The following is a 25,968-nucleotide window of genomic DNA, read 5'->3' on the forward strand; positions in this document are numbered from 1 at the left end:
GAATGAAACAGGGTTTGTTTTTCTGCATTTTGTTTGTTTGTTGCATTTCCCTTGCTCTGACCTGCAGGTAAAGGCCATCTGAACGGGGAACAGTACAATGCACACTAATGGTGGCTGATCCGTGAAACTGTGTATCTGCAGACACTGCAAGATGCCTTAGAAATTTAATGTACTGCAAAATACTGTTTGACAAGAGGATGTTCTTTACAATGAAGAACAACAGAGACAAGAAGGAATTAGCCACTGTCGTTTCTTCCTTGGAGCAAAACGGCACAGACAAAGCTGGAAGTGAAATTTTAGCCCATGTGAGGAAATTAAACATACTTTTAATAGACTGAGATGTTCAGATTCTGTGATGATGACTTAAGATAAATGCCAGTTTGAAATAGACAACAAAATGAATAAATTAAATAAATGTCTCCCAAAAAAGTAATTATGTTCAAGTTTCTATCAATATTTAATATTATAATAGTCTGTATTATGTGGTCATTTACGTTATCAGAATGTTCTTTAAATTTTGTCAAAAAAATTTTAAAATATTTAGTCAGTGAGGCTCCCACAAATTCTCTGGGAGATTATTCCCTCTTTGCCAGGCTGCTTTCCTTCTCTTCCCCATCTCAACTTCACCACAGAATGTTCTTTTTATTCTTTTTGAATCAGCTTTAAATTGAAAATTCCTCATAGTTCTTCCCCCAACCTCTCTTTATCAGACAGCCAGAGGGTGAGGTGTATTAATAGCAGCTGCATGACTCAGAGTTGGTAGCTCGAGTGGATCTCTTTGCACTGAGCTTTGCTGCTTAGCCTCCCTGCTTGGGTTGCCACTGAGCTCCCGGAGCACCTTCACTTCCTTGCAAAAAAAATAAACTGAGAAAGCACAGTGGGGGCTGGGATTGCCTCAACCTCTCTGTCCTTCAGAAGGATTCTCCTCACTGCTATTTTCTTCTACATTCCCATTGTGACTGTATACAAAAAAAGGAGAAAAATATAAAAAAAAAAAGTGTGATCCCGTCCACCAGCGTGACTGTTTCACACGACTGAGTGATGGAAAAAAGAGAGAACGCCCATCACTGCGATGATACGAAGGAGAAGAGGGTCAGCGCTCTCCACTCAGACTGCATTCCATGCTCTTTCCCTGAAGGCAGCCCTGTTCTCATGAGCCATCACAGCTCGACCCTTCCCAGCCCTGGCTCACCGCTCACCCCGGTGCTGCCCGCCGCACCGCGGGGCAGTGGCATCGCCAGCTCCGAGCCACCCTATCTGCCGAGACACCCGGCCTCCCGCCGCACTCGGAGCACACGCCTGCCTAAAAGGCGGCACGATGCCTGGCGGGGCTTTGGACGGAAAAAAAAAACAAACAACCAAACCACGCCGCCAACTCCCCCTCGCTGGCTGAAGCCTTTTTTGAGATTGTCCTTTCCCGCCCGCGCTAACGGGAGAGCTGCTTCTCCTCATCCCCATCTCACTCAAGCGAGCAGGGGGTTTCTGGCGGGCGGCTCTGACGCTGCAGCAGCTGCCACAGGCTCTCATGACACCGTCAGGGCTGCGCAGGGGTCCCCGAGCACCGGCTCTGCCGGAGCGCGCGGAGGGGCGCGCAACCCGTGCGGAGGGGCCTGCGGTCTCAGAAGGAAAGCGCTCGCCCCGCCGTCCCCTCACGGGAGCTCCGTCCCCCGCCGCCAGGAGCCGCGCTCCCCGAGCTGTCCCCGTCCCTCACGGGAGCCCCTCGCGGCCACCGCCCCCCGCGCCCCTCCGGGCACCGGCTTCGCGCCGCGCGCCGCGCATGCCCGCCGGCCCGCCCGCGGCGCGCGTGCGCAGTGCGAGCTCAGGAGCCACATCTGATAGGGGGGAAAATCCGAACGGCGGCGGCGGCCGCCATATTGCGGAGCTGTCACAGCGCCCGCCGCGCTCCGCGCCGCATCTCCGGCGAGCAGCGCGGGGTGGCCCCGCAGCGCCTCCTGCCCCGCTGCGAGGGGCGGCGGGGAGGACACACCGCCCCGCCAGGAGCGGAGAGCGCCGCGCCCTGAGCACCCTGCCCCGGGGGCTCGGCGCCCCCCTCCGCTCGGCGCCGCGGAGGGAGCGGAGTCCCAGGTGAGGCGGGGTGCTGAGGCGGGGGTGCGCGGGCGGCCGCCAGCGGGGCCCCGGGAGGGCAGCGCGGGGGCGGCAACCCGAGGCGTGAGCCCGCCCGTAGCCCTCAGTGGGCGGGGGGCACCGGGCGACTTGTTGCGGCGGCGGGAGCGCGGCACCGCGCCGCTCGTGTGCGGGACACCGCCTCCGCCCGGGAGCGGGACCCGGCTCGCCGAGCCCCGGCTCGCCCCGCTCTGTCGGGGGGCCCCGGGAGCGCGCCCCCGGCGTGCCCGCGCAGCCTCCGCTGCATTATTCATGTCCCCGAGCGGCGCGGCTCGGCAGGTTACACCGTAGTAGACATGTGGCAGTCGGGTCGGGCCAGCTGAGTGCGGCGGTGTGGGAGAATAATAAGGAATTACTTCATAAACAAGTGCTGTGGAGCATCTGTTGCTGTCTATTGTTTTCGACAAATGCGCGTTTTTAAGAGTCCTTAAGTACTGACCGACGTAATGGGCGCAGCGGCCCTGAATGAGCCTTTGTGCATTGTTGTTTTGAATGGATTAATGTTTTGTAGAAGTCGTGGGCATTTGTAATTAACCTTGTCGCTTAAAGTTTAGCGCAGATAAGGGGTTTTAGTTTCAACTTTGTGGAATTCACTTGTCTTTTGTCAGTTTCTTAATCTGAACGCGAAAAAAAAAATCTCTTTGGACTCCATGCCAGCACAACTAATCACTTTGGTTGTAAGGTGCTGTTAAGCTGTCTTTTCCAGTCTGTCTAACACCCTAGACAAGTATTTCGTGTTCCTCTTTCTAGTACAGGCTTTTAAAAAGATTCAGTTTTTCAAACTGAGTTACGGGAGTGGCATTTTCTGAGTTTTATGTAGTTCAGCCTCTGTGGCTGGTTCGGGTCAGGCTTCAGATGTATCGCTACATGTCGCTCTGGTTTGTTTCCATCGGCGATGCCTGTCGCCGTGTCTGTGCCACGGGAGCGTTTTTGGGGACGCGTGTGCCTGCGCAGCGCCTCGCACATGGAGAAGATTGTGGAGATGCGGTTGTTGCTGTCAGCTCTGGGTGCGTTGGCACAGCGCTGCTGGGCAACGTGTGCTCCCGGGGAAGATGTGGAGTTGTTGTACAGTAACGTTATGGCTGCTGCCATGAAGTTGGTTTTTAATCGTTAAAGATGGCACAAGTAGCAACTGTTTGTTAGATTATAGGACTTGCCTCTATTGATCTATTGATTTAGCATGAGGGGCTGTGAGAAAAATAAACTGCGAGTCAGTGCAGTGTTCCCAGATAAGCAGCCTCCCAGCAAATGGCAATTGCAAGGCAGTGGCGTATTTCCAAGCTTTGTACTCAAGTGACACAGTTGTTCTACTAGCTTGGGAAACTGGGAGAGCAAAAGTGAAACATCTTTAGAAAATGCATGAAAAAATGACATGGTGTGACATGTCTGGAGCTGTCCAGAGAGTTTTTGTTGAATGCTGACTCAAAGAAATGGGGTGAAAGTGTGTGTAGAGATGACAAAAGGAGTTCTGCTCTGTTTCTGCCATTGCAGGGCTATGGTAATAGTACTGCCAGAAAAAGGTTGTTTCACAGAAAATTGGGTAAAGCTGTAAAGAGAGTGAGGATTTAGATCCACCTACGAGCTGCAAAACCAGGAGGGTAAGACATGTAGATGTTATGACATGAGAAGGCATTTCCTGGCAGGGTTCCTTTAGCCTTTGCCAGGATAGGTGAACGGCCTTTTTTCTTCAGCAGCCTCGCTCCACTTTTTGAGAAGGGCTGCCTCTGTTGCCAGAGGTGAAGAGGAAAGTTGTTGTAGGCATGATGTCTTTCTCTTGGATGTGTTAAATACATCAAAGCTGTCCTATCGCTTTATATTGCATTATAAGTCTGTGGGAGTAGAGGAGAGGGAGGATTTTCAAGTTTGTAAATGTAAACAAAGCTTTTATACAAACTTCTGGAGAAAGAACTGATTGTGGAAAGATACTGATCCATTAAAGCAGCACCCAGTGTATCCTGCATGCTCAGCAAGTTTACTCCAGAGCTGAAGGAGCCTAGGTGAACTCATTCCTTTCAACACCAAAGAACTGCATTTGTTGGCTAACTGTACCAATAGGCTAATACTTAGCTGTACTTTGAATATAAAAAATGGTTTTTTGCTTTCTGCTTTAGATACTTATTAATCACTCTGTGAAGTGAAACCTTCAAGTCATGTAGTACAAAGAAAAAGAAATATGACATTGGCCCAAAAAGGCAGTTAATCTTTACATGAGTACATTGCAGTTTAAGAACTCTAGCTAGTGCATATGGAGAATGGTGAGTGGCCAGTTCATAGGTTTCCTTTATTCTATGGAACTGGTTGTAAGAGACTTAACAGCATCATTCATAAAATACAGTACTTGACTTTGAGATGAGATATACCCAAAATTCTGGGTACCTGTCCTATTTCTTTGCTAACTGTATGTTTAGAGAGAGGATTATTGCACTTGGAAGCTACACTACTTCTATCAGTTTATATTCATGATTTCCATTTTTGATGGTGCATCCAATGGTAAGATTGGCCTTTCTATCATTGTAGGACTCTTCAGAATCCTTGAATTATTTCCTATAGTGCATTTGGGGGTACTTGAAGTTAAGGTTACTAAACTCAATAAGTATTAAGTGTATGTAAATCGTGTAGCATGTCTAAAACATACCAGTTTATGAACTGGCAAAACTGCAAGTAGTGCAGAAATATTCTTTGACTGGTATGAAGTTGCTTTTAATTGAATACTGTATTGGCAACTGCCAGGTTTTCATTTTACTTCTGAAGTTGACAGGAAGTCCAGTTTAGAAGAAACGCTAACTCTTCAAAATGTATTTTCCTATAGATACATTGAATACATAAGTCGTACTAGTTCTATTGCAGTTATTTTTCAGACCCAGCAAGCCTATTTTGGGTGTTTCGGGGAGGGTTGGGGGAAATAGTGGTTTTAAGAAGGGAAAGATACAGTATATAAAAAAAAGCGTGTAAAACTCTGCATGTGGTATCTAGCACTGATCAAATCTCACTTTTTGCATATTAGGTGTACAATTCAGGGTTAGATTTTTGGTTGGGGTTTTTTCCTTCGTTTTTTCTTTTCTTTTTTTTTTTTTTTTTGGTGAGATAAATGTCTTTAGTTCCCGCCCTGGTTTGCTTATATTGCAGACAACTGTGTAGGCGGTCGCTCTGTCCGTCTGAAAAAGATGTATGCAGAAGTAAAGTCTGTGGCAAATGAACTTCTTTATTGGATTGCAGCAAGTGAGTCATTAGGGAGCTGTTAGTGTGAAAGATGATTGCCCTGCAGACATTCACAGACTGCTTTGGAGTAGAGAGACATTTTTGTAGAAATCTGAGACCAGTTAGTCAGGTCCAATGGCCTGTGAGTTGCCTATTGCTTCCCCCGCAAAGATCTAAAACTTTTAGGTACCACAAAAAATGGAATGGGATAAGACTTTGAAAAGAAGTATATTAATTTTAAATAAGTTTCTGTTAATAAATGAGTGAATCATGTTGCTGTGGGTAAAGCTCTGTGGTCCCTGACATCTATCTGTATTTAGGGAAACAGATGGTAAACCTCTTGCTCAAGCTTAGGAGGGATGCTGCTGGAGGGGCTGCTTCTGAGAGAAGGCCTTAAGCTATCAGACAGGGATCCTGCTTTTGAGTGTTGCTTCTCTACCAGCCAAGCATCCTGCTCAAGCTTTCTGCCTGCAATCCCATCCTCACCTGACCTCAGACCCATGGCTGTGTCTATGAATGTTTCTTTTGAAAACAGCTGCTGCATAAATTATTTGACAGAATTTTGGCATCAGGCATTTTATGCACCATCATTTTCTGAAGAAAGCTTTCATTGTCATCTTTCAACAATTGCTTTATTTGTTGCTTTCTGTGGCATAACTCAAAACTTGGATGATACTGATTTAAAAATTTCAACTGCCTTGTAGTGAAACTAATTGAAATCACAGCTTTTCATTTCAAGAGAGTTCTTGATGTTCTGGATGACTTTTTTTATCTGTTTGTGCTGTGGAGCCTGCTGATACTTTTGTTGCTTTGGTCCAGAGTCCACATTACTGCATATACTTCTGAAGGTCCTGAGTGTTATAGCAGTAGGAAGTCGGCAAAGTCACAGCCCTGTTAATCGTGACTTGGAAGAGGGACCTTTAGGATTTTAAATGCTGAAGTGATGAGCCTTTATGCCTTGTAGGTCACAAGCTGGTTTCAGAATGCAGGAATCAAAAGGAATATCATTCCAAATCCCAGCTGGCTGGGGTCTTTTTTGCTAGGGCTTTTTTTTTTCCCCACTATTTGCAATGCCATTTCCCATGAGTGTTAAGATTAAGTAGTGTAAGTAATTAGTTGCTTCAAAGTTAAGAATTTGGCATCTGCTAAATATAAATTTATCTGAACTGGCATTAGTAGCAAAAGCGAATTGCCACTCCAGTAATAACAGTGGAGATACACAATATTTTGCCTGGCTGCAATCTTTGGTTTCTTTTGGCCCAGTGTTTCTCTCATGTTTTGTTTTTAATGTTAGCTGGTGCCAATGATTGGGAAAGATAGGATGATTTTCGGTTTCTATTCAGTGCTTATTTGATATCAATGTTTGCAGTTTTAAGATCTTCTTGATTTGTATATAAACATAATAGTTACAATGCATTTGTGTGACTGTACTGTTCTCAAAATTGCACAGTGTTTTGAATATGAAAACATATTCAGGCTGACACAGGCTGTTTTTTGTATTATATATTGTAAGACTGACACAGGTTGGTTTTTTGTATTATATATAAAATGAAAACAATGGAAATAAGTTCAGCACAGTTGGCTATAAATTTATACTTGGCTAAATTTAAAAAAAAGAAATTATAGGTTTTTTTTACATTTATAAAATATACTGCATGCAGACACTATAACAAAAAATACATAGGATGCTGTTTGTTTTGCATAGATTTTATTTTTTTTCTGTTGCTCTTATACTGTGATAATTTCTCAGGCCCATGAGGTCTGTGGGACTAACAGTGAGACTTCATTTTTATTGAGTTTTACTTAAGAGGACTCTTGCTTTTTGCTGATAACTTTGTTCTCTTGCATGTGAAAACAGTCTCCCAATTGTGGTTTGATGACATAGGACTAACCTGTAAAACTTTGTAGTCACATTTCTGATTTTAAAAGTTAACTTAAGGTTTTAAAGTAAGTTTTCAAATAAATAATTCTTGGTTTGTTGGTAGTATTATAGCAAAATGTTTGAGTAAATCCCAAAGCAAAAATCTGGGACGTGTTTATGAATGAATTTGTGGTGATAAAATGTATGAGGGTATTACAGTTATTGCAGAAATTGCTAGACACGTTGTCTTTAGAAAGACCTCAGAAAGGAATAGTTTGATAACACAGATCTTGGTCCTGTGCCATGTGCTGTCATTGCTCTCCTGGAGACTGGACTCCCTTATCAGTCATCTTACCATACCCCTTCTTTTCAGTGCTCTGTAACTAAAGGCACAGGAAGGTAGCTGTGCTACTTTCTGTTCCTTTTGGTACTGTTGAGTTGGCACGCTCACAAAATGGTGGATGAGAATCTAATTTAGCTTTTGCATCCTTAATTAGCTGAGTGTAACTCTAGGGCTTCAATCTGCCTTCAGTTTTTCAAGCATTGAGCCTCTGCTGTCAGAGTTGAGCACAGGGATTACTACAGCTTGGAATCCTGCTAACTGTTAGCAGGTATTGGAGCCAAGCTTGTTTTGGTTTCTGTTATTCTCTTGAATTTTTCCAAGGTGTACATTAGGGAAAGAAGGGAGAAGAGGAGGCAGTCTCTTCTCTGAAAGGGAAACATGCTCTTAAATTTTTATCAAAAGCCAGAGTTTGTCAAAAGCCAATTTTTTCTTCCTCCCCAGGAAGCTTTTGTGGTTAAAAGCAGAGGGGGGGAATAGAGGAAAAGTGTATTCATAATGTTCAAGGATATATTTAACAGTATCTTAGAACAGTAGTCTTACTGCTGATGTCCAGTGTTAGAAAGATAAATGACTTGTCAGTAGAATTGCTTTGTTAAAGTTTGGGGCTTGACACTCTTCAGCCATCTCAGACCCAGGGGAAAGTTAGCAAAGTTTGGAAGAAAGATGTTCCATTGATAGTGGGCGCAGGGAATGCAGAATTCACGAGCCACAAGGACGTTTGGCAGAACTTCCAAGATAAGGAAGAAACAAACAAAGCCAACTCGGCAACTGTGCTGAATCAGCTCCAAGTGGAGAAAAAGTAATTCTGGCAGGGGTGACTGTGACCACAGCTCAGGGCCTGCTGGCTCCCTAAGCCCATGACTCCAGAGGGGAATGGCTGAGCATGTGGAGTGATTGGCAGAAATGAGAGAATCATTGAACCAGTAGAAGGTAAAATGTTGATCAAGAAGAGAGCCATGTGACCTGTAGCCAATAAAACATGACTTCTTTGCTTGCTAAAATGTATGAAAGGTGTGAAGTTTGGATGATTGGGGTGCCAGCCTTTGGTGGGTTCCTGCCCAGCTCCCTGCTCTGAGCAGATCAGAATAAAGAAATGGAAATGCCTTGGCTCAGTGCGTGAATTGGCACTGCACATCAGGCAGCGAGCCTGCATTTGGGACATGACTGATACTGTCCAGTTCTCTAGAGTATCTTCTGTAATTAAAAAAATCTGCTGGAATGTAATTGTCTTTACGCTAGGCAAACAGAGTATTATTATACCTTTAGAGTTGGGCTGGATTAGTTATAGCATAGTTAATGTAACTTTAGGATAGTGTTTTAATGTTTCCAGGCTGATTTTTCGTTAAACACCAGTTTTGTTCCATATCTGAATTATGCCATTAGATCTCTGTTTCTGTAATCTTTAGTCTTAACATTTGTTTTCTTTACCAGCCAACAACAATTATGCTTCTTAAATTCTGTTTTCATCCTTTATCTGGTTTTTTTAGCCCATTTTCAAACATATCTCTACAGATTAGAAGAAGAAATAAAAAATAAAGTGCTAATGCACCTTAAATTGCTGTGCAAATGTTTCTAATATTTACTGTATTTTTATTGCCAAGAAGCAGGGAAAATTTTGTTCTTTAATTTTTTTTGTAAAAATACTTTATTTTTTCATTTTTCCTTATGAATGAAATATCAGTTATACAAAAGCTTGGTTTTGATAACTGGATCGCTCTCAAGTATTCTGTTTTTCTCTTGCTTTCTTTTAAGCACTTCTAAAGATTTTATTCATCTGTTGTAGCTGTGGAGTTATAATACTGAAATCTCGGATTATTCTGACTAGCATGTCACAGTCATTTTTCTTCGTATAAGAGTAATTCCAGTTAATATTATTTTTGAAAACAGTGCAGTCTGTGATGCTCCTTGCAAACCAGCAACAGTCTGATTTGTGGAAGTCATTACTGTAAATGTGTGCAGGAAGGTGACTAGCTGCTTGCTCTAAGTTAGAAGGAGTTGAAAAGGAGGTAGGATGATATCTCCCAATAACTTTGCAAGCATATTTTTTCAAGGCATAAAAACTTTTTTTGGAACGGAAAATAATAGTGAATACTTTCATCACCACATAGATATAACTTATAGCCTTCTGCTTAAAAAGAAAAAACCGGTGTTATTTTAAGCACAGCAGAATTTCTTCCTTTTTTTACTGTTGGTGTATTTGCATTTATTTTAATTTGGAAAAAATTACTGTTGTTCTTTTGCTGAGAGAAGCAAATTATTTTATAGGTAGGAAATAAAAGTTTTGATGCTTTAAAATTATTAGAGCGGGTTTTTTGTCTTTATGATGTTTCTTGTAAATAATGTTAGAGGTTTTTAGTAGTCAATGATGTATGATAACAGAACCTTTAAAAGAATTTGTAGCACTTTGGGGAAACTGTTGTCTCTTTATGGTAACATTACTGCATAAATGTTCTACAGAAACTAGGAAGGATGTTACTGCTTAGAGACGTGTAGATTCTGGCTCTGGCTAAATTAGTTGCTCTTTCTAGATGTCACCTACTGAGAAGTGTGTTTTGTACATGTAGAGCTCTTGTATAGGAATTTGTACTATTTACTGTGATTATTGATTCATTTAAAAACAACCCTCTTAATTTTATTTTTGGCAGAAGGGGCAAAGAGTTTTTGGAAGATTTAAGTGAACAGGAGACTACAGAAAACAAGAAAAATGCCGAAACCAGTAAGTAGCAGATTTATATTCATCTAAAATCTAGGAAGGTTTTTATGTTTTAGCGAGATAATCTTAACTGTTCTAATTGTTTTGACTCTGCCCTTTCTAGATTTCGTAAGATTTGATCTTGTACAATTGAAGCTGAGACAGTTTAGTACCAACATGTGGAAAAAAGATCCAGAAAGCTTGGTACTGTAAATTGCATGGAGGACAATTGGAAATGGGAGCAGTACCTGAAGCCCTCTTGGCTGGCAGGAGGAATGACTTTTCAGGAATTGTTGACTTTGCAATGAGCTACTTACAGTAGTTATTTGAGGTATAATTTGAGCCTGGCTCAGTATCTGTGAGAATCAGTGGAAGGGTTTGGTGCAGGATTTGGCAGGGGAAGACAGAACGTGTGTAAAGTGTCCGCACTAAGTTAATGATCTTACCATGGTAGAGGCTATCACATAGAAAGTAAGTTTGAATGGAGGAAATAAGCAGAGTTTCTGCTCTCCTGTTCTGCTCATTTCAGCTAAGATAAAGATTCATCCACTTTCTACCTGGGGGAAAAAAAGATCTTCATCTTCTGTTTTGATAGTAATTCTAGAAGTCTTTGAGGAGATTATTAGTCAGTAGGTTGATTCTTTTTCTGGTAATGTTATATTGCTACCTTAGGGTTTCATCTGCCACGTGTTAAATGACTTTTGCTTGTCTCTTCCACTTGTATCCAGTGAGAAAAGCATTCAGAAAGGGAACTGAATTGTCAGGTTGTTTCTACTCAACTCGGCTGGTTTATGTAATAGCCTTTGGGCTTTCTTTGTTTACTGATGTTTCATTTTGGTAGCAGATTAGGAGCAGGGCAGGTCTGTTGCTAAGAATAAATGTGTCTATGTGCATTTGTATACACATATATCCCGATATGTAGATGCATAAAAGGTTTTTGCTATTAATAAGAAATTACCCCTGTAAATAATCAGTTTTGTGTGCCAGTATTTGGAGCTAGTACAGCTCGATGAATAATGTGAGCATGGGACTAAGGGCTCAAAGTTCTGTTCTGAGCTTGGCAGTTGATCTGATGACCAACTGGTCATACCTTGTTTCTGTAATTTCTTCTTTTCCTGCCAGTGGATTAGGGGCAGTTTCTTGGCACTTTTTCGAGCTGGAAGTAGCTGTCTCTATCCTGCTCATTGGTGGGAGAAAGCTGCACTATAAAGGGCAGGAAAATGAATTAGCAGCATACTATTTTCTGGTCTGTTTGAATGCTGGCTATGAGAATTGAGTATACTGCCTTTGATGGAGCTTCTCAACTGGAAAACTTTGTTTTAAGAATGAGGCAAAAAGTCATTGTGAGCTCATGCAGTTTGTGAGGCCTTCAGCTCCATGCAGCTGGAGACCCATGGAGCCACAGAGGTCGTGACTAGGGAAAAAAAAAGCCTGGGTGAGGCAACTTCTTTTTAAATTCTGGGACTGGAACCATGAAATTTAGGCAGGCAGGGTTCTTGCTATTTTAAGGACCAGAGAAAATTGAAGGAAATAAGAATTTTAGGGTTGCTCACGAGGAGAGCAATATCCTTAGAACTGAGATTGCAGTGGTGTTGAAAGAGTGCACAGTCCACCCTAATAATGGATATTAGCTACCAGATCTTGGCAAAGAAGCTGGCCTTGTGCCAAAGATATTTTTTTTTAATAAGGGACTTTTTATGAAGAGTTCATGTGTCTCTTGATGATGTGGGTGCATGTGAAATCCTAGAAGGAAGCCAAGTGAAAGGAGCCATTATAAATGAAATGAAATTGATTACATTTCTCAGTGTCTTCCTGTAAACTGCAGGTTGCTGTAATTATATTTGGTAATCAGTGAATGAAGAAATAGCACACTTGCCAAAGGTTAAATAGTATTACCTATAAAAATCAAACCTCAGATTTTGTTCTGGTTGCTTCTTAAATGATAGGTGGTGTTGGAGCTCTCTTCCTCCCCCCTCCTCTCTTTTTTTTCCCCCTTCTTTCTTCTTTGGAGACTGTAAGAGCCTAGCCATGGTTATGTTTCATGAATCTGACGTTGTTCTTTGAAGAGTCTTGCTGTTCTGCTCAGATTTGATAGTACTGGACAGTAGGAGGTCTCTTGCTATGGATATTTACTGGAGCTCTTGGGAGCTGTCTTTATGGACAATCCACAATAACCAAATGCACTTCTAGTCCAGAAACTATTTATGCCCTAACTCCTTGTTGCTTATTTTTGACAGTTGTTGCAATAAGACAGTCAGTGTTCTGTAGCTTTATTGCTGGAAATCATTTAACTTGAAAACTAACGAAATATCATGGGTAAAAGCTAAGAAAACCCAGTTAACATAAGTGGTGAGATTTTTGACAATGTTATTTTATCTCTTCTGTATTACTGTGACCTATTTAGGTTTTCTTTTTTCACACTCTGCTGTGATGATCCAATTGATAGTTTTCAGAAACGTCTGGTAGTCTTGTAAATATGTAAACCTGTGCAGTACAACTATAAACTCTTCCTGGGTTTCTGGGATTATTTTTTTTGTTGAGAAAATAACAAATAAATAAGCCCATAAATCAATTTAAATGAAATCAGTACCCACAGAAAAGGCAATTAAATAGATTTTGGTTTCACTTTTTCTGGTTTCACATCGTAAAGTTATGTATTATTCCAGACAAAATAAAGTAAATGAAGACCAGTAGAAAGTCTTAGATTATTGGAATTTTATAGCAAACATCTTTCATTTTTCTTGGAAGTCTCAGTCTGAAACAAGTTTCATGCCACTGTGAATGATTCTTATACATGGCAGTAAAAAGGCATGGGTTTTGGATTTTCTTTTTTAGAGGATAGTAGGTTAAATAGTTTGGGTGAAAGGTTTTGAAAGGGTAAAAGCAACTTTAGTACATTGTCCTGGGATACTAAGGTAATATGTGACTGAAAAGTATACATAATTGAAACATTTTCATTTTGATTGCTTCAGTAGAAAGTCTGCTCCTTCTTTTTGCCTGGGTTTGTGACAAAGTGGCTTTCCAGTTTTTCAACTGTTACTCAGCATCTACTCTGATTTTACAACCAAATAGTTTGTTTCTAAAAGAGACTTAGTGTTCTCAGTTCTACCTAGCAGTGTGAATTTTAGTTGCATGTAGCATGATGTGATCCATCTGAATAAAACTGATGACTTCTTTGTTTAATTACATCTTTGTTGCTGTAATCAAAATTTGAGCTATTGCAAGTGCTGTTCTCAGTATGCTTAGTTCTCAGCTTGCTGAAGAACAGAATATTTGTTGACTCTTATTTTCAGTGCTTTCTTCCTAGAAGAATAGATACAAAATGTTTCTCAGCTCTACGGCATTCTCACAGATCTGCGCTGAAAATAGAAACATAGAAGCTAAAATTAGACATCACGGGTTACATAACTGTTAATCATTTCATATGCTAAGAAGATTAGATTTAATTGACTGAAATAATGTATTTATAGGGTGTAGAAAGAGTTAAATTATCATCTGGTTTTGGTGATAATTTGCAGCACTTTTGTACAAGACTGCAAGGCATGAAAGCAAGCAAGCATTACACTGGGGAATAACACAGATAGATGTCAAAGTTACTAAGACTAAAAAGGATTTTTTTTTTAGGTTTATTCAACATTTTATGATATTGTGTATTCAGAAGGAATAAATAACAAATTCTGGAATAATGTTGTGGTTTAAAATTCTAATATTTGCAAGCTCAAACTAATTTCTGTAAGTTGGTTGAACCGAAATAGTGTATAAATTTTTTTTACTACAGTGCTGTTGTTACACAGGAAAATCTTTGAGTCTGTGTAATGCAGTATTTGAATTATGGCTTGAATTTATGATTTATTTCTGTAGTATAAACAGACAACTGATGTTAGCTTGGAGGACTGCTTTCTTGATTCGTCTATTAGTAAAATCTGTTTGGCATTATTCTGTAGCCTTCTGTTCTTAATGCTGTTTAATCCTTACCTTTTTACCTTACCTTCTTCATAAAGTTTTTTTCTTTCATCTCTTCCTACATCTACTTTGATGTTAGTATTGAGAGAGTGCTGTGCAGTCTGTGAAGCAGTGGGACTAATACACTGCTACTCTTAACACAATTTAATATGCAAACTTGAGATTGTAAATGGCTGAACCGGTGTGAGGGAGCTCTTTGAACAAACTTTTTTTGCCATATGCAATTTTCTTACAAATCAGACTGGTTTTTGTGGCTTTTACAAATGACTAATTTGTATTGCATTCATTAAGCCAAAGCAAAACCTCTGGAAACCATTTCCATGTTATTTTAAATGGCGTTTTTTTCTCAGTATTGGTATTGACTCAGTTTTGGAGTTCATGATGAAGTGCCATAACTAATATTTGCAAAGGATGGCTGAAGTACAGTAAGATAAAGTTTTAGGTTATTAAGCTTACAGCCAGGTTTTGTGCATGTTTCATGGACTGTATCTGTTTGAGGAGAGGTTCAAAGCTTAATGCGGTGACGGTGTAATAGTCCCATAAATTGTGAAGGGTTGAAGTTAGGTACTAAAAGAAAACTTAGACATACTTTTTCAAGTCCTTAAAGGTGAAAGAATGCATGCAATAAAAATATAATTCCCTTATGAAGTGCGGGCTTTTATTAAGTGCACATCTGTGTTTGTTATTCCAGATATTTTCAATGACTGTACTCTTTATTTGTTTTGATAAATTATTTAATAGATAATTTGCTGTAGAATATTTTCTATAAATAGTATTTTGTGAGCTGTGGCAAATATCCTCATAACCCATTAGCAATATTTGTTATCAAAACATCAGTTGCTCTCTTGGCAAAGAATAATCAACGTGTAATTCTTAAGTGTATGTTTTTCCCTTTCCTTTGGCCATGTTTAATCATTTTGAAACAAGTTTGGTAAAATACAGATAAACTCAGTCTGCTGCTGATGCCAAGGACCTGGACAAGCTCGAGAAGTGGGACAGTGTGAACCTCCTGAGGTTCAACAAGGCCAAGTACAAGGTGCTGCACCTGGGTTGGGCATCCCCCCATGTCAACACGGGCTGGGGATGAACAGATGGAGAGCAGCCCTGCTGAGGACTTGGGGGTGCTGGAGGATGAGAGGCTGGCCATGAGCTGTCAGTGTGCTCCCACAGCCCAGAGAGCCAAACGTGTCCTGGGCTGCATCCATGGTGGGCAGCAGGGCCAGGGAGGGGATTCTGCCCCTCTGCTCTGCTCAGAGCCCACCTGCAGGGCTGCACCAGCTCTGGGGCACCAGCACAGGGAGGACATGATGCTGATGAAACAGGTCTAGAGGAGGATCACAAAAATAGTTTGCCGAATGGAGCATCCCTCCTTATGAGGAAAGGCTGAGAGAATTTGGGGTTGTTCTGCCTGGGGGAGAGAAAGGTGCAAGGAGACCTTATTGTGACCTTTCAGTACTTAAAGGGAGCTTATAAGAAAGGTGGAGACAAACATTTTATCAGGGCCTGTTCTAATAGGACAAGGCTAATGGTTTCAAGCTAAAAGGATATAAAAGAATCAAACTACATAAAAGTAAGTAAATTTTTATGATGCAGGAGGTGAAACTCTAAAAATTGCCTAGAGAGGTGGTAGATGTCCCATCCCATCTTTGGAAAGGTTCAAGGTCAAGTTGGATGGGTCTCTGGGCAACCTGATGTAGGGGAAGGTGTCTGTTGCAGGGGCGTTGAACTAGATGACCTTTAAAGATGACCTAAATAGTTTCCCTTCCAAGCCAAACTATTCTGTGATTCTATTTAATATGCAAACTTGAGATGGTAATTGGCTGAACTGTGTGAGGAAGGGACCTGTCAGATTCTGTAACAAAGATGTGGGATCCTGGTGAGAGCAAGTTTGAAAAGCAGGCACTGAATCAATCTTGTGGTATGTGTAGTGGTAGCCTTCCAATACTTGCTACAGGAAGCCTTCATGCATTTCTCTTGTCACCATTGCAAGAGCTCCTTCCTGTTTCTGTATTTGTGTGGTAAAGTTGGTTCAGATTAGTGACTGTCCTCGTAATTTGTGGTTCAGATAATTTCCCCACGGAAAGAGCATTGTGTCAAAGTAGCCAGAGATGCAGCAGAGGTTGTGTGAGTGACAGATCATTGCTGAAGCTCCTGGACCTTCTTTCTCTGCCTGTGTTTTTTCAATTCCCTGCCATATTTATGATGTGGACACTTCCCCAATGACTCTTGGTAATGTAGTTTGCCAGCTTTATTTTACAGACAATGCAACTGGTACCAGAGGTTTGATTTTTGTTGAGAGGGTGCTCTGTTATCAAGGTTTGAATTGGATAAGTAGACCTTCAGGGCTCTTCAGGTTTTGACAAAAGTAACTTTATGTTCCATGCCCAGAAACAATTGAAGGTGTGAAACAATGTTACAAGTTTGTAGAAGCCTGGTATTTGTATGCCAAAAATCAAAGTCAGTTCAAATTCCTTCAGAAAGAAAATGAACTGTAGTGTTAACTTTTGTCTCTTCTTCAATAATTCATACCACAAAAGGTAATTTTTTAACATTACCATCATTTAATTTGCAACTTTTTTATTAGAACTGAATGTGTAAATATTGATTAGCAGCTGAGTGATCTGTTAATTGGAAGTACAAAGATAAACAGAAATGCTGCAGGCTTAAGCAGTTACTGCAATGTGTAGAAGTGGCTAGGTACTCTTAATGCCTGTTTGTACCTGTTGGAGGTGTAGAAGCTCTGTACTCTTAGAGCACTCAGATTTTTTGGGGCAGTAATATCCAGAAGCAAACAGAATTTAGAGCTGAATTGAGTTTGTCTCTGTATTACAGCTATTATTTTACTGTTTGCGTATCCTAGTTCTTGTGAAGGATAAACTCTCAGGTAATATTTCTTGCATTTGTAGATGACATTTGTAGTAAGGATATTTATATAAGAAGTTTTTGCTGCTGCAATTAGTTTTGAACTTGCTGTGCTTTGTAGATCTGTGATGCTTCTTTTGGCAATAGTGCTGTTATATAACAGAGCACTTTGGCATTTAATAAAATTATTTTTTGGCCTTATTCTTTGTAACTTGGTTACTTGTGACTGCCCTAAAGAAGGCTTCATTTTTTCAGTAAAAAACTGGTTTTAAAAGTTAATTTTTTGTAATTAAGGGGCAATCCCTCATGCTTAAACTAGTGTAACTGGCAGTGAGTTAGAACTACCATTTAAAATTAGTTATTTTGTTAGATGAATTATATTCCATAAGGGCTTTTTTTCTTCTCTTGAAATAAAGAGACTGAGAATTTACAGAAAACATCTTTTTCCCTCTTCCTGACACACACCCTCTATTTTTTGAATTTTTTTTTTGCAATAAAACTAAACTATCTTTTACTCCAAAGTCTTCAACTCTTGTTCTTTATCAGTGCTTGCACACAGAGTAAAGTTGGCTAAGCCCCCTCTATCATTCTTGTTTGCAAGTCTGTAACCTCGATGTCCTCAGGCTCCTGCTATTCTTGTCTTGTATATCCCCCTCGTGTTTCCCTTGACAATGAAGGGAGCAGTGATCAAGCTTCATCTGTTGCATGAAGACAAACTGCTCTGCAGTTTTATTTTCCCTACCTTAGATCTCCCTTCCATGTGTTGTCTTTCCTTCTTTTCCAGACAATCACTTCTCAAAGTATTCCACCTGGTGGCAAAATTAGGGAAATAGTTAATGGAAATGGTTTCCACATGCATATATCAAGTAGTGTAAGAACCTGTAATACAAGTCCTAATTTATTCCTCTGCCCTTTTTACAGTAGAGAGAAATTAGAATATATCTGTGTGAGTTTGGTTTTTCTGCATTTATAGGAAGATATATTTGACCTTTTAATACTTATATTCTTATGCACTAAAGATGAATAAAATGTGATTGATACCCTGGCAGTAGGAGTTGGAGGACTGTTCTAACACTGAGAAGACCATGCTGTGCATTTAATACTTTGTTCTGTTTCATGGAAATTCTCACTTCTGTATGTACCAGCTGAAGAGAAATTGGCAAAGACCGTTGTACTTCCAAGTAAGGCTTCCAGTTATCTCCTGCAGTATTTGACTTCTTGTTTTATAACAAATAAACCCAGTGATTGTCAGGAGTCATCTGGAAAATGGTCCTCCCTTTCAGGAGAAGGAGGTTCATTGAATGGTGGCGATTTTTTAGTCTTGTACTAAGGGAGTTGAAGGAAGTTGGCACTAAGGAGAACAAACTGCTGTAGTTTTTCTTTCCATTGGTGAAAACCTGCTTCTTATCTGTCCTGAGATGTACAACAAGGTCTAGTCCTAGAGCTTGGTCAAAGTGCCTACTTTGACCACCAAACTGCTTGATTTTAGAAATGGTAAGCAGGAGGCTGCTTGTCTTTTTATATTGCTAGGCATAAATACCTTAAAATGACATATATGTGACCAAGAACTTTTTCTTTTGCATGCATTTGAGAAGCCCTCTGAAAGATAGTGCCCAGTAGCTCAATATCCCAATGTTCTTCAGCTGTTCAGTAGTAATGTCAGCTTTCCCATAAAATTAATTTTGAGCTTTGTTCTCTAATTTAACCTTCCAATCTATGGGTAAGTACTATGCTGATTATGCTTGTAGACTAAATAACGATGAGAAAGTTTTTAGATTGAAATTTTCTGTTTTTCTTACTGCTATGTTCTGTGTGTACACAAGACCATTAAAATGTTGAACTTAAAGGCTATGGAAGCATTACACTGTTACAGTATGATTTAAATGTTTCCTTTTATTCTGTAGATCAATGTCAGAGTAACCACAATGGATGCAGAGTTGGAATTTGCCATCCAGCCCAATACAACAGGCAAGCAGCTCTTTGACCAGGTAACTTACATGTCTCTATGTATATAAGTGCAAGCACATAAGAGTATTGTGGTTATTAAGGCATAGTCTGAAAAAGTGGTAGTGTTCTCATGTACAGACTGCTTTCCTTATGTTATCTAAGCTAGGCTCTGAGTTAGTGTGAATTTCCTCATTACTTCTCCTGGAACACATTGAATTCAAAGACAACTCTCTAAATACGGTACCAGTGAGCCTTTGGATAAATTGCGTACAGGACTGCTTTGAAGTTAATTGTGGTTTTTATGTCTAATAATATTGTAATTGCTACAGCAATATAGTTGATAGAATTGCGTATTTTAGAAATATGTATGTAACAGTAAGTTCATTAATGAAAGGTAACACAATTGCTTTCCAGCAATAAATACTGTAAGATGTTTTTTCACTTCCCAAATGGTAGAACTAAATACTGTTGTCCTGTGAACCAGTTTGGACTTTATGTTTAAAACAAAAAGAAAAGGAAGAAAGGTTTGCAGACCACAAGCACATTAAGGTCATCATTTTCAACTATTCTATCACAGCTACACACTGTCACTTGATGGTGTGTTATACATCAGTCAAATGGACCAAGTGAACAATTTCTTAAACAGGGCTGTTCTTGCACTCATGTGATGTTAGTCTTCAGAATCTTGAAACAAGTTTTTTGAGCTGTGTTGTGGGGTGTTTGAGGAAACCTTAAAAATAGTCACGACCTGTCAATGTGTTATGTTGTTTTCCAACAAGATACCAATAAATATGTTTTATTATCTAGATCCAAAATGTATGCCTTTATTTAGGAAATCTGGAAATATCTGAAATTACCCTTCAAAAATAGTTTAAGTAGATCAACAGTTCTGCCTAGTAGTTGTTTCTGTCCATTCCACTATAGATGCTTGAAATACGCAATGATGAGTACTAAGAGAAAGTAACACATCAAAAAAGTTCTTTAAACTTTTAGTTGACCTTTTAGAGTCAATTAAATGTCTTATTATATAAATTGAAAAGAAGAGAATGTTTATTGTTTTAATACTGAACTTTTAGATGAATGAAATCGCCTTTGCAGTTTTTGTTTGAAATTACTGACTCTTAACACTTACAGCCTGCCCTTTTCTCTAACATCAGTAGCAGTATATGGGTATACCAATGAAGTAGGTCTTCAGCCCCTACATAAGAATAAACTTCATGACTCTTAAAAACACTTCTTGAAAAAAGAGGCTGTCTTGCTTTTTGTCTAACCAGCATCACCATCATCAAATAAAAGTATGGTATTCTGTGGCATAGAAGGCTCAAGCTGTTACTTGTCTTTTGCCAGTCTTTGCTATCTTATGCCATTCACTGTTGGGTGGGGTGACATTTTGCTGTGTAATGTCTTGTGCCCAGGTAATCAGGCTCATCCAAATTGGAGCATTTGCAAACAGCAAACAAAGATACAGTTTTGAATTTGTTGTCATGCTGTCTTCTTTGTTCCTCAGTTCTCTGTGTGGTGTTTGACATCACACCAATTCTTACCTCTGGAGCTTTAAACTGAAAAAAAAATTTAGGTCAAGAAAAATCAACCAGGGTAGTTGTGTGTGAGAAACGCTTTTTAGTCTGATCTTAAATTCACGTGTGAGTTCCACCATGTAACATCAAGAGCTGAACTGTATTGTGAAACCAGCATGAAATTTCCAGACAAAAAGTTACCTTGTTTCTCTATAGAAAGAGAATTGAATAGCACTGTTACTGAAAGGATTGGCCCTCAAGGTTTATGCAGAAGTGGTGAATATGACAAGCAAGTTGGTTATTGCTTGCAGAAAAAAACCTCTCCATGGATTCAGCTGTTATTTAGTGCTCCCCTACATTTTTGGTGAATGACCTTTCAATCTTTTACCAGCCAGTGTTCTTTTAGGCTTTTAATTGGCATTTTCTGGAGTTGTTCATTTGTTTCCACTTCCATATGTATGTTCTCATCATCCTCATCTGCTAGCAGGCAAGAATGCAGCATTTGAAATCTGTGGCTATCTCTTTTCTCTTCCATTGTCAAACTCAGTAAACTACTTCTTTATTGCACAACCTTTTTTTTTTTCTAATTACTTGCATTTCAGAAGGTGTACTAACATACTTATCATTGGTCCCTCTGTCTATCCTGTCTCTGGTCAGAACATGCAAGAGGGGATCTGTCCTCCTCTAGTCAACCAGTTAAGCATCTGTAGCTTCCCTGAGAGAGGAAGAACCCTGTGAGGATGTTTCCCCACACTAGTGGTAGTTGTGGGGGAGCTGTTTTGTTTCGTTAGCACTGTGCATTAGTAGCTTTTCGTTGACTGTAGCTGCCATTCAGAAGGAATGTGAGGGTTGTCTCCTTTATTTAATGTTGTAATTTTCCTTTATCCTTTTTCCATTGTCCTTCCCAGATGTCTCCAAAGCCTTCTTTACAATCTTGTGGAAGGTGACGATATGAAATCCTTGTGGTCTAATGTGTATGTTGTGATTTGCCCAAACATACATTGTTCAGGTTGCTTTTCTCCTCTGATAAGTTTTTATTCCCTATTAATAGTCAAGTTGTAGGATATGATGGTGGATAAATCTGTTTTACAGATGGGATGAACACTTGCCTGAAGCTACTTAATAGAATTTTGGGCCAGAATCAAACTCCTAAGTTTTTCATTCTCTACCACCTTTTCATTAGCATGCTACTGCAGTGCAGAAGTGCATGTATTATCTCGGTATAAAGTTTCAGAAAGGTTATTTCTTTCCTTTGAGCTGAGAGGCAGTGTAGGCAATGCTTTTTCCTTATTTGTGGGTTCTGCTGGTTTTAGTGTTGATTTTGCAAACTTGTGTAGCTGTGCATTGCTGTACCCAGGTTGTATGTATTTAAATCATGTGCATCTCAGGGCCATAGTTAGTGGGTTGAGAGCAAAATGTTTTGACGTGAGCATAAGCACTTATGCCCATGTCTCCTTATGCCTTATGGGCAGAGCTGTTGAGCATCTGCAGTTCTGTGCAGCTCAGAGAGCTGATAAGGTACAAGGGCTCAGCTTGGACAGCTGCTGGGTAAAGAGCATTCTCAGTCATCTGATAAAGCCATAAGTAGTTTGATCAGTGTTGTATAGGAGATCTGTGCCAAAAGAAACAGCAGGTCTGAAATTCTTGAATTGGGGCACCAAATTTAATGCTGCTTGGGACCATACTAGTAATATATAGACCTGTTCTAAGCATTTCTTATGATCTAAAGTAAATGATGTGGAAATTCTAGAGGAAATAACCATACTCAGTCAAGGCATCAATCAGGTTGGATCCACAAACATTGTGCATTTTGTGCTTTGGAGTTTGATGGTGAAATGATAAAGGAGGAAAAATGTGCACACTCGAATGGTTGTTAAGTGATTATTCAAATATGCAAGGCAGCAGAAGTAAGTTTGCATAGTTACTTTATGACATTTTCTAATTTTCAAAATCTTAATTTTGCAACCCGATAGTACTACTTTAAAATGGAGGAGGATCTATGTGTAAAATTCTATTTACTTCACATGCATCTGAATGCTTCCATAAAACAGCCTTCAGTAAAGCAGCTTGGCACCATGGTCCAACCTGAGGACATATGTAAGTACTACCATACGTGATCTTTGGAGCCAGAGTTTACAGTCATTTAATAGTCTTTGCTGGACCCTTCTGATTAATTGCTTATTAAATCCACATATGCTTTTGCTGTGCAAAAGACTTGTAAACAGTTCCACAGTTTCATTATACTCTGTAGTAAAAGTGCTTCTTTTTGTTTGCTTTGAGCCTGCTATGTCATGATTTCTGTTGATTCTCTTGATTCTTACGTTATAAGAAATAATGAACAATCATTCCCTATTTTCCTTCTACATGCCATGCAAATTTTATAGACCTTTATCATAGCCTTCCTTATTTCTCTGTCAGTAGCCCTAGTTTGTCTTAGCTATGCCAAAAATGTTCCAAGTCACTGGTCATTCTTTTCAACATTTGTGACACATTTCCATTGCTACAGCATCCTTTTTTATAAGTTGATGTGATCAGTCCTTATGTAGAATTAGAGATTTGTGAATACCATACATGTGCATAGTAATGTAATAGCTTTCTTGCCTTTTTGCTTTACAACTAGAACTTTGTTCACATAATTTAAATTGTTATCTTTTATGTACAGTGTTTTGCTTTTATTGAATATGATCTTTTATTGAGGTTCATCTTTTTACTGTTACTCACAGATCTTTCTGTAAGGTTTTTTACAGCAGATTTTTGTCACATCATTTTCATCCTTTTTTGAAGTCCTGGGAGACTTCCCTTGTGGTTGCGCTACAATTCTTGTGAAATTGAAAACAGCTTGTGATTTTTGTCCATCTTTTTAAGCAGTGTATCCATAAAACAGCCTTTCCTCTAGTCAAGGACAATTTTGTTTTTTAGTAGTTTTTGGTGGTAGACCTGATCTGAAATCTTACAGGAAAGTCATGTATGTTAAATTAGGAGATCATCCTTACCCCTTTTATCATTAACTCTTAGAAGATGGCAGAACTATTTGAAGGAAGCAGTTCATCCTCATTACGTCATACTTGTTCACAAATATTACTCTTTATTATCATTTTACCAGTTGTCTTCTGCTGAAGTTTACTCACTTCCCCATAGGGCTGCAGGTCACTTCCCAGATGTGCTTTATAACCTCAGGGTCCTGTTACTACCTTCTGTTCCTCAGGTGCTGATCTACACAGTGGGCTGCACGCTCCAGCTGATAGCTTGGAGCGTTTGAGTTTATTTAGAACTCTGGGGTTCTCTGAACTTGATGTTTTGCTACTATTTAATCTTTTTTTTTCTTGTAAGACTTGATTACATTTCAGTTTGTTCACGTAGCTTTATTAAGCTACACAATGCCAGTTAAAAAAATGTATTGTAGTGATGATTATGGCTCATTTATCTTTAGGTGGTGAAAACTGTTGGTCTTCGTGAAGTCTGGTTTTTTGGGCTGCAGTACGTGGACAGCAAAGGCTACTCAACTTGGCTGAAGCTAAATAAAAAGGTAACAATTCCCTCATATTTAGCCAAGTGTACAGTTTGAATATATTGTATAAGCTTTGCTGATTTAATATCTTAAGTGAGGTATGGCTGGCTTCAAATTTAGTTGAGAAATTGCTTTTTGTGTGCTTTAAATGACAAAATAGTGTTAAGTTAGATTAGTTATAAAGAATATGCAAAGCTGCATCATTATTTAATTTGAGGAGATAGTTTCCAGTACTGTGGAATGCATGCATGCATGCATTAAGAAAAGTTGAATTCATATGATTGTCCCATTTTCATGTAGCAGAACATAATAGAATTATTGTTTTACAGTTCAGGCGTGTGTATGAAAGTATTTGAGCTTCAGGAATTTGTATGCATACAGCTATGAATCATTAAATAAGGCAAAATAATCTGCTTCTAAAATTTAGGTATCTGATAGGTAGACTGTAGGATAATATTTTTTTTCCCAAACGGCGTTGAGTACCTTGTATCTCCCAGTTACTGGGAACTGGTTCATTTTACTTTAAATTGTATTTGTGAATTTGAATAGTCACTTCTTATTTTAATATTGGCTGTCAGATTATTTGTTAATGCCACTGTTTAGAATGGAGATACTTGTTTTTTATTTCAAACTAATCAAGAATACCTTTTTTATCTTCAATATTAAGAGGCAAATTGGGTGGGTTTTAGGAGCGAGTCCCACTGTCTTCACTTATGTAATCTTTGCTTCTCCTCTGTGGAAAATCCAGTCAGTTAAGCCTGCCAACCACCAAATCTGTCTCTTAGAATTTCATATGTGTCTTGTTTCATGCACAATAAACATTGTAGTGCTACAGATACACAGAGACAGGAACAAAGCACATATATTTATTTCAATAGTTGAAACACTTTTAAAGAATCCAACTCCATACTCACGTTGAAGAAATGTGCTGTAGTTCTTGCTGAAGAACTGTTGTTAGACCCTAATTTATTCCTTCCTGCAAATCATCCTTGGATATAGTTTTGATCTTTTTAATTTCTTGCAGCTTCTTAGTTTCCAGATCTTTATTGTGATAAATAAAAATTCACACAAGCCTACAAAAAAAAACCAAACAAACAAAAAACCACCAAAAAACAACTTAATCAGCCTGTAAGTAGTATTTCAGAATTGTCTGGTTTATTCAAATTGACAAACTTGTTTGCGCCATGTGAACCTTTCAGTGAGTTCTGCAGTGGGCTTGCATGGAAACTGTGGGGTTCAGTGTAGAGAAGCTAAAGACTTAAGTACTATTAAATCACATTTAATTTACCATTTAGTGCTCTGTTTATTTTTCTCTTTATTCCTCTCCCTCAGGTAACACAGCAAGATGTACGGAAAGAAAATCCTTTGCAGTTTAAGTTCAGGGCCAAGTTTTTTCCAGAGGATGTATCTGAAGAATTAATTCAGGAAATAACTCAGAGACTTTTCTTCCTGCAAGTCAAAGAGTCAATCTTAAATGATGAAATATATTGCCCACCAGAAACTGCAGTTCTTCTGGCTTCCTATGCTGTCCAGTCCAAGTATGGAGATTACAGTAAGGAGATCCATAAGCTGGGCTACCTAGCCAATGACCGGCTTCTCCCCCAGCGGTGAGTGAGATGGGTTTTGCACCAAATGGTGCACATAAACTTAACTAAAGCACATTTTTTATAAATAAAATATTAAGTGATAACATGCATTTAATAGTGGCTTTCTTAGAGTTCCTCTTTTTGCTAGTAAAATTTAGAGATCCTGATTTAGACTTTAATGAAGAAGCATCACAGCCGCATGTTTCTTGACATGTATTTCCTGTCCTGTCCACAAACATCTGCACAGATTTAATTTTACACATTTCCAAAGTATTCCAAAATAATTTAATGTTAGTGGAGGCTGCTTCTGCCAAATTAAAATCAAAATACTCCAATTCAGAAGTAACTAAAATTAATTTGATACTCT

At 39.4% G+C, this 25,968-nt stretch overlaps 1 protein-coding gene across 1 annotated transcript in view; it reads left to right on the forward strand.

Moving 5' to 3' along the window:
• Positions 1-1,891: 1,891 nt before the first annotated feature.
• Positions 1,892-25,968, forward strand: part of RDX (radixin) — a 44,690-nt gene continuing 20,613 nt past the window's right edge. The window contains 5 exon segments of the mRNA XM_036404044.2: positions 1,892-2,085; positions 10,172-10,242; positions 18,948-19,031; positions 23,938-24,033; positions 25,348-25,622. Coding sequence (XP_036259937.1) covers positions 10,231-10,242; positions 18,948-19,031; positions 23,938-24,033; positions 25,348-25,622 — 467 coding nt within the window. The 5' untranslated portion in view covers positions 1,892-2,085; positions 10,172-10,230.

This window comes from Molothrus ater, chromosome 2, assembly GCF_012460135.2.
Source record: "Molothrus ater isolate BHLD 08-10-18 breed brown headed cowbird chromosome 2, BPBGC_Mater_1.1, whole genome shotgun sequence".
Classification (NCBI taxonomy): domain Eukaryota; kingdom Metazoa; phylum Chordata; class Aves; order Passeriformes; family Icteridae; genus Molothrus; species Molothrus ater.